General features: G+C 46.1%; 1 protein-coding gene across 4 annotated transcripts in view; it reads right to left on the bottom strand.

The window, feature by feature from the left end:
• UBE4B (ubiquitination factor E4B) overlaps positions 1-2,879 on the bottom strand; it is a 149,618-nt gene extending 146,739 nt beyond the window's left edge. For all 4 annotated transcript variants that reach the window (XM_072608812.1, XM_072608813.1, XM_072608814.1 and 1 more), the window contains exon 1: positions 2,746-2,879. In XM_072608812.1, coding sequence (XP_072464913.1) covers positions 2,746-2,769 — 24 coding nt within the window. In that variant the 5' untranslated portion in view covers positions 2,770-2,879. The remainder of the gene's footprint in view (positions 1-2,745) is intronic.
• Positions 2,880-12,777: the final 9,898 nt, after the last annotated feature.

Genomic DNA, 12,777 nt, shown 5'->3' with positions numbered 1-12,777 from the left:
AACCAGGAAGAAGGTCTGCAAAATTCCCTAAACAAAGTAAATGGAAAGAACAAAGGTTTGAAATGGAATGCTGTCTAATTATAACAGACAAGCGTGACCCTGAATGAGGGTTCAGAAAATGTATCTTCCCCCTTCTGGGTGTAGAACACTAGCATTATTGTCAGACTAAGCTCCTCTTCTCTTGTCTTCAATCAATCAATCAATATTTATTAAGCACCTTGTGCTTTTAACACTGCCTTATTTTTTCTCTGTTACTGAGGATAGATTTCTAAGTAGGGACGAGGGAGGAGGAATATATTAGAACTGATGTTGCAAAAAATATATATATATATATGTCAAAAAAAAAATATCAAAGCCTCATTAACCCAATTTCTTCACTTTAAAAATCACCTAACTACTAAACCGATATTATAAACAACTTCTTTGTTTGATTTTTAATTAGAGCAGTATCACCGACTCAAGAGTTGATGACCTAACAGTGTGAGGGAATGCGTGTACAGACTAAAAACATGTCAGAGTTATTTCCTCTCAGAAGAATGGAAGTGCCTGGAAGGCAGGCATTGTTTTGTGTCTCTCTTGTTATCCCCAGCATCCTGCACAGGGCAGGCCACTACCAAGTATGAATAATCAAACCACAAAGGTTTACACAAGTGCCAAAGGAAAGGCCAGCACTCCTTCGGTCTGGAGAAGAGAACCTGTCTGACTGGAAGAAGGGGCAGCATGTGAGCCAGTCTTTAAGAACTGGGAGGCCATTCCATCGGCAGAGGGAGCAGCCGATGGGGGAGGAGGCCCTGTCCAAACAGCCAAGCAAGGGACAGCACAGTGGGAGGAGAGGGCATGCTGGAGAAACCAGATGCCACCTCTCAGCTTCTCCATGACCATGATGCTGCTCTACAAATGGCCTGTGTGAAAGGTCTGTGGCACAGGTCGGGACAGTCCTGGCTTTCAAAGGAGCCAGGTACCACAACACAATTTCCCAGTATGAGTCCTCCCCACCAACGAGCCTGCCCTAACCCTGGGGAGTCTAATGCCTAAGTAAATACACTGACCACTGTGGTTAAAACAGCCGCACAGAAGCTGTGTCACGCCTAACCTGATGGTTCACTGTGGCGTAGTTCTTTGTGAACCAACAGAAGGAACTCTGAGAGAGCTACCAGAATCCTGCTTTATGAAAATCATCCTCCAAAATCAGAGAAAGGAATCTGTGTAATTCCTTTTAGAAACAACAGAAATAACTAAATATGAAATCATTTTTAAGTTCTTCATGTGTATTATCTCATTTGATCACCACAACCCACTGAGGGAGGTGCTATGTTAAATATCTCCATTTAACAGATAAAGAAACCGAGACTCAAAGAACTTCAGCAACTAGCCCATGGTCGCACAAGTGCCAGAGTCAGAATTCAAACCCAGAACTTTCTGGACTCCAAGTCTCTTTCCACTAAAGTCAACGACTTCCTGCACGATCTCTACCACAGCAAGAAATGCCCACCAGTCTGAAAGGGAAAAGAAATGGAAACGATAAAGTAGGATTCAAGAGGTGACAGGGCAAGTCACATAAAGAAAACGTTGCCTGCAAATCCAGGAGCTAACCTGGACCTCTGTTAAACACTAAAGACAACGTCTCCCCACTGAGTCAGTCTATTAGCCTAGCAACCTGAATTTATAAAGTGCCTACTACGTGATGGACACTGGGCTAAGTGCTATGAACTCCTGGAGAGAGCAAGGAATGAAGGTCTACCTGGGGGGTTTCTAGTCTTTCTCTGCATTTCCCATGCTTACTTAGCTTAGTGCCCTGTGCACAGTAGGCACCAGCTGACTAACAGATTGACATAACTGCTCCAGCTAATTATACAAGGAGACTGACAAGCAGAGATCATGAGCATCTTCAAGGGATCATTTAAAATAAAAAGAACACAACACATTAGAAAATCTTGTTGTTTTTAAAGAAAATAACTTTCAGGTGCCTGAGGTGAGGAACTTTTAAAATAAAAATAACTGTGGAGTTCAGGCCAAGCCTTCCCACCTCTTCCTCCAAATCCACCCCACCTCCAAGAATCCCTTTCTTTCTCCAGACCCTAGCCAAGGGTTCAAGAGAAGTTTAAAGCGGAATGTGAGAGAAGATACACCCAGAATCTTCCTTCCCTCCTTCTTAGAGTCACCCACCCAAGTTTGTGGGAGATCCAGGTCCCCAGTTCTACCAGGTCAGCAGCCCTGGAGCAGAACCATGTCTGTTCAATGTCTCCACTCCTCCCTTCCCCCCAATACACACACATGCACCACACTGTTATCGCATACACTCACTTCACAAACTCCTCTGAACACATTCGCTCACACACTCTATCTCCCATATATTCACTCATGCTCAGTCTCACACCCTCTATCACACACATATTTACTCTCAGTCTTACATTCACACACTCAGTCTCACACATATACACACACAATACCCTATCACACACTCACAACACTATCCCACATACACAAACACAACAATCACACTCAGGCTCACATACGTACACACTCCCAGTGTCCCATATACCCACATTACTGTATCACACACAACACTATCACACTCGGGCTCACAACACACACTCACAAGACTCCGCCGGCACATGTCCGTTCGCGCACACACACACAGACACGCACCCCACGCTCTCACCCCGGCTCACACACGCACACACCCCGCACTCTCAGCCCAGACTCTCCCGCTCCGCTCCCCTCCCCCCGCCCCCTCCCTCTCACCTCGTCAGCGCTCAGCTCCTCCATCGCTTTCCTCTTAATGGTGAAAGGCGTCGGGGAGGGGGGCGTGGGGGCCGGGCCGGCCCGGGGCTGCTGGGCTCGCTGCTGCACGGGGCCGGCTCAGAATTGCATAGTCAGAGGGGAGGGGGGGAAGAGGGGCCCCGAGGTGCGGCGCCCCGGGCGGCCGGGGGAGCTCCGCCTGGGCGCGCGTCGCCGCCGCCGCCGCCGCTGGGGGCGGGAAGCGCCTGGCCCCCGCCTGGCCCCGGCCCGGCCCGGCTCTGCCGCCCGCCGGGCTGGCTCCTCGTGGCGGCCGCTGCAGCTGCAGCCTGGGCGCTCGCTCGCTCCCGCGCCCCTCGCCTGGCCGCGGTCGGCTCGGCGGCCCTCCGGGCCCCGGCGGCTGCGGGCTGCGGGCTCGGGCGGGACGAGCGCCGAGGTGCTGCGGGAGCCGGAGCCTCCTGGGCAGCCACTGACCCCGCTGCTGCCGCTGCCGCCGCCTCCGCGGGCAAGGCCGGCCGCCACGCCACGCCACGCCCCGCCCCGCCCCGCTCCGCCGGCCTGTGTGCCCGCCCGCCCGCCTGCCTGCGCGCCAGAGCCCCGCCGGGGGCCGGGGAAGGGGCCGGGAGTGCGGGTGCGTCGGGCCCGAGCGCGAAGCCGCCTACCCCTCCGCCCGCCGCTGGCCCCCCTGGCCCCACCAAGGATTATTCATCAAAACAACAGGGCGGCCATCTTGGAAAGGGATCACGTGACCCCCGCCAGGGAGGCGGGACTCCCGGCCCCCGAAGGAGGCGGCCAATGGGAGCGCGGACCCCGGCGCGCCGGCGTTCCTTTTCTCGGAGCGCGGCGCGGCCCTCCCGCTCTTCCTCCTCTCCACCCTTCCCTCCTCCCACCCCAGCGCGGCCACCGCGCCGGGAGGCGGGAGGCGGGAGGCGGGAGAAAGAGAGAGGCGGGCGGGGCTAGGAAGGGGGGCGGGAAGTCGGACGGACGGCTGCCATAGCAACCGCGCGGAGGAGGGCGGGGGCAGGGCGCAGGGACGTGCACTGGAGGAGGCGGGACGAAGACGAGAACGAGGCCGGGGCTGGTCCTTGGACCCAGGCAGAGGCCGACACAAAGCGGCCCGCGGGCGGCGGGGGCGGGCTGCGCGTGCCCGCTCAGCACCCCAGGGCCCGGAGAGGGGGCGGGGCGGAGCGCCCGGCTGGGTGTCCTCACCGTCCGGCCTGGGGGGCGGGGAAGAGCCCACCCGCGGGGGCGAGGCTGTGCCCACCCCGCCCACGCACCCCCGCCCAGGACGCTCCTCTGCCCACACCCCAGGCCCGGGAGGCCTGACGAGGGAGCGCCCGGACCCACGTCCGCACCGTGCGCGGCACCAGCACACGAAGCGTGCCGATAGGGCCCGCACAGCGCGGTGCGCCCGCCCCCCCCCCCCCGAGCCGCGCCCCATTCGCCTCCGCACACACGGGGCGGGGCTTCCCGTCCTCACCTCCGAGGGTGAGCGGCAGCCACGTGCGCGCCCGAGGGCTGGCGGAGGGGAGCTGGTCCGGACCGACAGACAGCCCCTGCTCACGCGGACCTCCGGACACACCGACAGCGACAGCCGGAGGGCACCCCGACTTTAAAGGGTGGAGCTTCATGCAGATTGTGTACACACTACCCACCACCACTAACACCACCGGCATCATCACTGTACACACAAAGATACAACTCACTGACCTATCCTTTGCGTTAGGCGTGCACCCATCACATACCGCACCCCACCCGCATTGCCCAAATACACCAACACGCGCACCCACACATCCCCGCATACGCACGCCTGCCACCACACACGCACAAATCCATTGTAGATGGTCCTAGATTTATGGCACAAACACAAGCCACGTGGATGGTGTATATGAATATATCCCATCCCATATAGACAAAATCCATACCCTTCCCCATGCACATACGTACCAAGATCACCATTTACACATGCAGAAAAAGTACAGCTCATCATATCGCACATGCTCCTCATCATCCACACACACACACATACACACACACCGTAGTCACGCACTTAGCCATAAACACAGACGTACCCCATCACGCACATTCTCTTCACCATCTACCCATAAACTGCCTCCCCATGAACCTCAGTAGACACAGTTACTTTGCCATACACTGTCAAATACACCTTATTGTACAAACCTATACACACACCCCGCAAATGAAATCAAATCTCATTTCTAGAGGCATTTTTACAGCACAGTCTCACAGTCTCGTCTTTTTCCCCCCTTGATCTGCTAAGCTCATCCATCTGTTCAGAGATAGCTGACTGTGTGTGAAAAGATAGAACATGAGTAGAATTTCAGCTAATTTGACTTCATTGGCTTTTTAAGAAAACATCTTGGTTGAGCTATTTGAATACATTCAGCACATGATTAAATATACAAACATAAAATAATGGAAAAATGGAAAGTTTTAAATCTCCAGACACACAGTTCAATTGATTCCTCACCCCAAAACAATGGGTAAAAGCAACAAAATCAGGATGAGCATGTCCTGATAGGCATGTGTATCTAGGCTGACATATGGAAAATGCAAAGTGTTATTGCCAGAATTGAGTTCCAAATTGCATCACATACAAAAGAAGGTATTTGATTTCTCACCTGGTTGTAATTTTTAAGATCGTGTTCCAGAATTGGAACAGTTACAATTCACTTCATATAGACTTAAATTTAGTAACCTAACTGCTAGATATTTAAGGAATTTGTGAGTTAAGGAGGCAGCTGGAGGCTTTGTAAAATATCTGCAATCCAGGAAAAGAATTCTTTTGTGAAAAGATTATTTGGAAAACTATTTTAAGTCAAGTAGAGTATTGCTAGTAATTATGTGAAGGCAGCTTTCATTTTTGAATTGTCAAAGTTTTGTATAAGATACAAATAAAACCAATTCATTTCGATCTGATGTAACCCACAGTTCAAAACCCCCCAAGCACTGGCTTCACACAGAGTGCATCAGATTTCAGGGACCTCCCCCAAAAGATTATATTTTCTTTTTGACATGTTATGCCCTCATCTAGAGTTTGTTAAAGAAATTAACAAATAAATTTCTGTCTAGATTTCTCCAAGACAACAAAATCCCTAGCTCCTACATTAACACTCAAGGTAAAAATTGCATGTTAGGTAGAGGACAACTTTTATTTCACCCTAAAAAAAATGCCAAAGGCATAAAGGACCTACTGGAACCCTTAAACAAATACAGAAAATGCTCATAATACTTCATAAACTTATCTCAGAAAGAAATTCAACATGAGGCTATCAATGGGGAAACATCATGACCAAATGTTTTATTCCTACATCTTACCTAATCCTTCCTAGATCAATAGGGCTACATTATGATTCAGATTCACCATAGAGGGCAAATGTAGTTTGGAATTATTAGTCACATCTCCTTCCCATCAGACCTAGATTATCTGACTAACTCAGTAACAATGAGAAGCGCTCATGTGATCCACCTATCTCCAGTGACTACAGTCTTATATCTCTCCTTTTTGTGGCTAAATTCCTTGAGATGGCCATCTACAGGTGCCTCAGTTTCCTCTCTGGGCTGCTAGGTGGTACAGTGGAGAGAGCACTAAACTTAGAATCAAGAAGACTCATCTTCATGACACAAGACCCGAGCTGTGTGACCCTGGGCAAGTCACTTAACTCTGCCTCAGTTCCTCATCTGTAAAATGAACTAGAAAAGGAAATGGCAAAGCACTCTAGTATTTTTGTCAAGAAAACACCCAAAACGAGTCACAAAGAGTTGGACATGACTGAAACAACAACAACAGTCCTATCCTATGGTGCCCCCAACTCACCCACCCTTATTACTGCCATGTCATTACAGAAGGGCCTGGGTAGCTCAATGAAACTGTGAGCTATGCTGTACAGGGTTACCCAAGATGGATAGCTCATAATGGAGAGTTCTGACAAAAGATGATGCACTAGAAAAGGAAATTGCAAACATGCCAAGAAAACGTCATGGATAGAACCAAAATGATAAAAGAGATGACATCAGAAGATGAACCCCTAAAGTCAGAAGGTGGCCCAACATCCCATTCCTTCTTGAAAAATAGAGGGAGAAGACATGGTGGCATGTCAGATTTTATATTCTTGGGTTTAAAGATCATTGCAGATAGTGACTGTAGCCATGAAATTGAAAGAAGCTTTCTCCTTAGAAGGAAATCTATGGCGAATCTGGACAACATATTAAAAAGGAGAGACATCACTTTGCCAACAGCAGTCCATGTAGTCAAATATGGTTTTTCCAGTAGCCATGTATAGCAGTGAGTTGGAGTATAAGGAAAGCTGAGTACCACAGAGTCAATACTTTTGAATTGTGGTGCTGGAGAAGACTTTTGAGACTCCATTGGACAGTAAGGAGGTCAAATCAGTAAATACTTAAAGAAATTAATTCAGGCTATTCACTTTAAGGTCAAATGCCAAAGCTGAAACTTAAATACTCCATTCATAGAATGAAAAGACAGGATGCATTGGAAAGGACCCTGGTGTTACAAAAAATTGAAAGCAAAAGGAAAAGGGGACAGCAAAAGATGAGATGGACAGATAGTGTCATGGAAACAACAAATATGAAGTTGGAAAGACTTTGAGAAACAGTGAAGCATAGAAGGGCCTGGTATACTATGGCCCATTGGGTCAAGGAGAATCTGACATGACTGACTAACAATGACATACTTCCTCTCTTCTCAGTCTCTTAGGTCTCAACAGTCTGGCTTCTGACTCCATCATTCAACTGAAACTCCTCTCTCTAGAGTTACTAATTATCTCTTAATGGTCATATCTAATGTCCTTTCCTCAGTTCTTATCCTTCTTGACCTCTCTGCAGCTTTTGACACTGTTAATCACCCAATTCCCCTTAATATTCTCTTCTCTCTAGGTTTTTGGGACACCATTCTCTTCTGGTTCTTCTCCTAGCTATCTGATCCTTCCTCAGTTTCCTTCGCTGAACCTTTATCCAGATCATGGCCATTAACCATGGCTGTGCCCAAGACTCTGATCTGGACCCTCTTCTTTTCTCCATCTATACTATTTCATCTGCTGATTTCAACTATCATCTCAATACTGAGGATTCTCAGATTTATCTGTCTATCCCTAACCTCTCTCCTGAAGTGCAGTCTCATATCTAGAACTACTTGTCCTGTAGACATCTTAAACTCAACATGTTCAAAACAACTCATTATTTTTCTTTCCAAATCTACCTCCTTTCAAATTTCCCTGTTACTGACAGTCAAAGGTATCACCTAGGCTTGAAACCAGGGTGACTTCTTCAATATCTTACTCTCTTTCACTTCCTCCATCAAATCTGCTATCAAGTCTTTATGATTCGACCTTCCTAAGATTTCTGCTATATGCCCCTTTCTCTCCTCTAATACTGCCATAACCTTGGTGCAGGACCCTATCACTTTATGCCTGTACTTGTTGGTCTTTCTTCCATGAATCTCTCAGTCTGCCTTCCACTTAGCTGTCAAAGTGATCTTCCTAAAGTGCACATTGAATCATATCATGCCTGAACTCAATAAACTACTAAGGCATCTCTATCACCTCCAGCAGCAAATATAAAATCCACTGTTTGGATTTAAAACACTTTGTAAACTCCCTTTTCAGTCTTCTCATACCTTACACCCACACCCACTCCTGTGTTGTCTTCAATTCAGTGACAATGACCTTGTTGTTACTTGAACAAGACATTATTCTTGGCTCTGGGCATTTTCAGGGATCGTCCCCAATGCCTGGAATGCTCTTCCTCCTTATTTCTACCTTCCCAGTTTTCTGACTTTTTTCAAGTACCACCTAAAATCTATAGAAGGCCTTTCCCCACCCTTCTTAATTGTCATGCTTTCCTTTCCTGTTGATTACTTCCAATTTATCCTTTCCATAGCTTGGTAGTAAATTTTTGTTTGCGTGTGGTCACCCCCATTAGGCTGAGAGCTCCTTGAGAGCAGGGAATTTCTTTTGCCATTCTCTGTATCCTTTGTATCTCTAATTTCGTATTTGTAATTTAGTGTCTGGCATATTTCAGGCATTTAATAAATGTTCATTGACTGATAATACATGCCTGTTCCCTGAAAAGTCCCAATGACCTCAATTGCTAAAAAGCAATTATGAAGTTGTTTCTCTTGCCAAAGTCTACCGAATGGGCAGTTCTACCCTACTCAGAAATCAGTGTTCTTTGAAACAGCTTTCCCTCCTCCAAATCTGTCATCAGAACCAAGGGACCAACAAAGGGATTGCTCCTCATCCTAAAAGCATGGTCCACAAAGAGCAATAAGGAATTGGGGCATCATCAGAGAGTGGAAGGACCTCAGTACTAAGTCAGGGCACTTGTCCCTGGAAGGGGCCTGGTGAGCTTGGTTCACGCCTATGCATGCTCCAAAATAACCCATTCCTCTGCTCCATGGGATGTGATACAATCCAACCCTAAAACAGAACCATGGAATCACAGTACTTTAGAGTTGGAAGGCAACTCAGAGAACATTTAATTCAATCCAGACCTGAAAATGAACCCCCAAAATGGTTACTCAGCTTCTGCTTGAAGATCTCCAAAGACAGGAAACCAATTACCTCCTGAGATAGCCCATTCCATTTGAGAAAATCAAATTGATTCCATTCCTTAATCAATTCAATTTTTGTAATTAATTCTATTTGTTGTTGATTTTATTTTGTATTTTGTCATAACTACCTAAGATCCCTTCTTTATCTCTGAGCTAAGAAGTCTGCAAGTTCAGCCTTTCTCTTTGAGCTAAGTTGTCCCCCAAATCACCCTAATTCAAAGAAATGTATTTATCTCTCTTATAGGACTGCCCATGCACAATTGGGGAGACCTGTATCTTATTAAGGAGCCTTGTATACCCAGATACAATTAAGGGAGATCTGTTATATTGACTAACAAGCTTACAAGATGCACATGGGTGCCAGGGAGTCTGTCATCTCTGTTCCCCCAGCCAGCCCTGCAGGATGCAGATGAGCTCCATAAATCAATCAACAATCCTTTATGACAAGGAGGGATTGTTACCAGCCCCACATTCCCAATTTCTAGCCAATTATGGTGTCCCCCATATCAGTGATGCGACCAATCATATAGTTTTCTTTAGACTTTGTAACTAATCATAACTCATTTCATGCTTATGAAGTCTTTTTCTTTGTTCTGCACTTCCCAGAAAGACTGTAAAGGCTAGCTAGCCTCACCTCATGATCATAGCTAAGGAGAAAGCTAAGATCCTATCTATTGCTAAATTCATACTTTACTATTAAGTTGATCATGTTCCGAGCTTTACTTTTTTTTTACTTTAATTTTTACCTCAACAATTGGAGAGTGAGGTAGGAACCATGGAGAGAGTCAGCCTAGTCCCTGTGGCAAACTCCTCCTTCCATGCCCCTCCCCCCCAACCAAAGCACTCAGGGAAATTTTCACTGAGGGGGACTTTTCCACAGAGGACTGTGGTAGAGATCCAATTCTTCCCTTGACCCCAACTTCTCAAGGCAAGCTAAGGCTCCCCTTGTTGGGGAAAAGTTTCAACTTTGCTTGTTTGGTTTGGTCTGTCTGTATTTAGTGTGTTTGTTTCTAGACAAGAAACCCTGGAAATCCTCTAAGGGACTTAAATCCTTGAAGAAATTTTTCTTTCTTCAAGGGGGGCCTCTTAGTACATGCTGAGAGGGACTATCAACACCCCTTAAGGAAAGTCTAAGCCCATGGAGAATTTTCTTTTATTCTCTCCAAGGGAAGCTCTTGATTCAAGCCCAAAGGGATACTAAAACCTTGGAGAATTTTTCCTTCTGTAAGGGGAGCTCTCAGCTCCACCCAGGAGGGATATTGAACCCTTGAAGAATTTTTCTTTCCTCGAGAGGAGCTCCCAGGTTCCCATTCAAGGAGGCATTGGGGAAGCCTGTCTTCCCAGTCACATAAATGGGTAACCAAACTACATACAGCAGAATTAACCTATGATATATTGACCCAAAATTGGCCTGAAAAACAACTGTCATGTGTGCATGCTAATTTCTTTTTGGAATTCCGTCACTTCTGTTTAGAGTTTTGTGACAACAATCACTTATTCCATTATATTTAATTCCCTTTTGGTTACTTCTTCCTCTGTTCCTATTGTCTTGTCTTACTCACCAGCTCCTCTTCTTCCACTGCTTCCTCTTCCTTCTTCCCCTCTGCACCCTCATCTTATTCTCCTAAATCAGCTGAAAACTTAGTTCCTTCTGAAACTAAGGAACAACCTACTGGTATGTTCTCTTTCCAAGAAAGACTTAGTTATTGATGGGATGCTTGGGTGCATGTGTTTGGACCCCAATTCTAAAATCACATGTCTCTTTAAAAATCTGTAATCATATGAAAAAATGTTCTAAATCACTATTGATTAGAGAGATGCAAATCAAAACAACTCTGAGGTACCACATCACACCTATAAGATTGGCAAACATGACAAAACAGGAAGATGATAAATGTTGGAGAAGATGTGGGAGAGTTGGAACACTAATTCATTGTTGGTGGAGCTGTGAGCTGATCCAACCATTCTGGAGAGCAATTTGGAACTATGCCCAGAGGGCTACAAAAATGTGTATACCCTTTGACCCAGCAATATCGCTTCTGGGACTCTATCCCAAAGAGATCATAGAAGTGGGAAAGGGTCCCACATGTACAAAAATATTTATAGCAGCTCTCTTTCTGATGGCCAAAAACTGGAAATCAAGGGAATGCCCATCAACTGGGGAATGGCTGAACAAGTTGTGGTATGTGAAAGTAATGGAATACTGCTATGAGAAACGATGAACAGGAAGACTTCAGAGAAGTCTAAAAAGACTTGTATAAACTAATGCTGAGTGAAAGGAGCAGAACCAGGAGAACTTTGTACACAGCAACAACCACAGTGTGTGAGAAATTTTTCTGGTAGACTTAGTACTTCATTGAAATGCATGGACTTAAAAAATTTCCAATGGAATTGAGGCAAAATGCCTTCCACATCCAGAGAAAGAACTATGGAATTGGATTGCAGATAGAACAGACCATTTTATTTTGTATTATATTTTGGTTTGTTTTATGGTTTCTCCCATTCATTTTAATTCTTCTATGCAACATACATTTAATAGGAATGTATGTGTAGAACTTATGTAAGATTGTACACTGTCTCAGGGAGGGAGTGGGGAGGGAAGAGGTAATGAGGGGGAGGGAGTGGAAAAAAAACTAAGATATATGGAAGTGATTGTTGAACACTAAAAACAAATAAAATAATTCAATTTTTAAAAAAAATCACATTTCTCCCTAGCCTCAAAGCACTATCCCAGGCAGTTTCTCCCCAGTCCAAGGACTCAGTCTACCCCAGCAACAACCATTATCTCCCTTCCTGCTATAGTATCCAGCAGCACCTATAGAACTTGTTAGTCTGAACCAACTGTATACTAGCTGTATGGGCTGTGTACTGGGTCATAACATTTACTTACTCACTGAGCAATCATATGTATCCTAGATTTAGACATATGTATACTCCCTTACATTTGTCTTGTTTAACAAGACATTGATGAGAGCAGACTGGTATTACTTAGTCAGTCCTGACTACTAGTTGACTTTGAGATGTTTCAGGTCTAAAACCACACCTCCATGTAGCCCCCCTTCAGCTATTTCTCAATGAATTCTGGGTAAAATACCTGCACAGTAGACACCAAAAGTACATGTTCCTTTAATAACTAACCACTCTCTAATCCTGCCCTGAATGACCTAGTTAGCATATTTGGCACATGCTTTACTATAGAATATCCTATATAAACTTTATCTGTACCCCATTCAAATTGCAGGTTCCGTAAGACCTTTTGCCTACTGAAAAGCATAATAAATCTTTATCTTAACATCAAGAATGTCTGAGTCCATGAATTCATTCCAGGTGGCCTGGTACTGCTACCCCTGTCTTTGCCCAGGACTCAATAGGCACCATCAGGCTTTCAATCCGTCTGACCTTTCCATCTGGAAGAAGGACACTCCCAAATTTGATGAAACTCCTAA

The sequence above is a fragment of the Notamacropus eugenii genome, chromosome 5 (genome assembly GCF_028372415.1).
Source record: "Notamacropus eugenii isolate mMacEug1 chromosome 5, mMacEug1.pri_v2, whole genome shotgun sequence".
NCBI lineage: Eukaryota > Metazoa > Chordata > Mammalia > Diprotodontia > Macropodidae > Notamacropus > Notamacropus eugenii.
The sequence above is the reverse complement of the archived record's forward strand: the minus strand, read 5'-3'. Positions and strand labels throughout refer to the sequence as shown.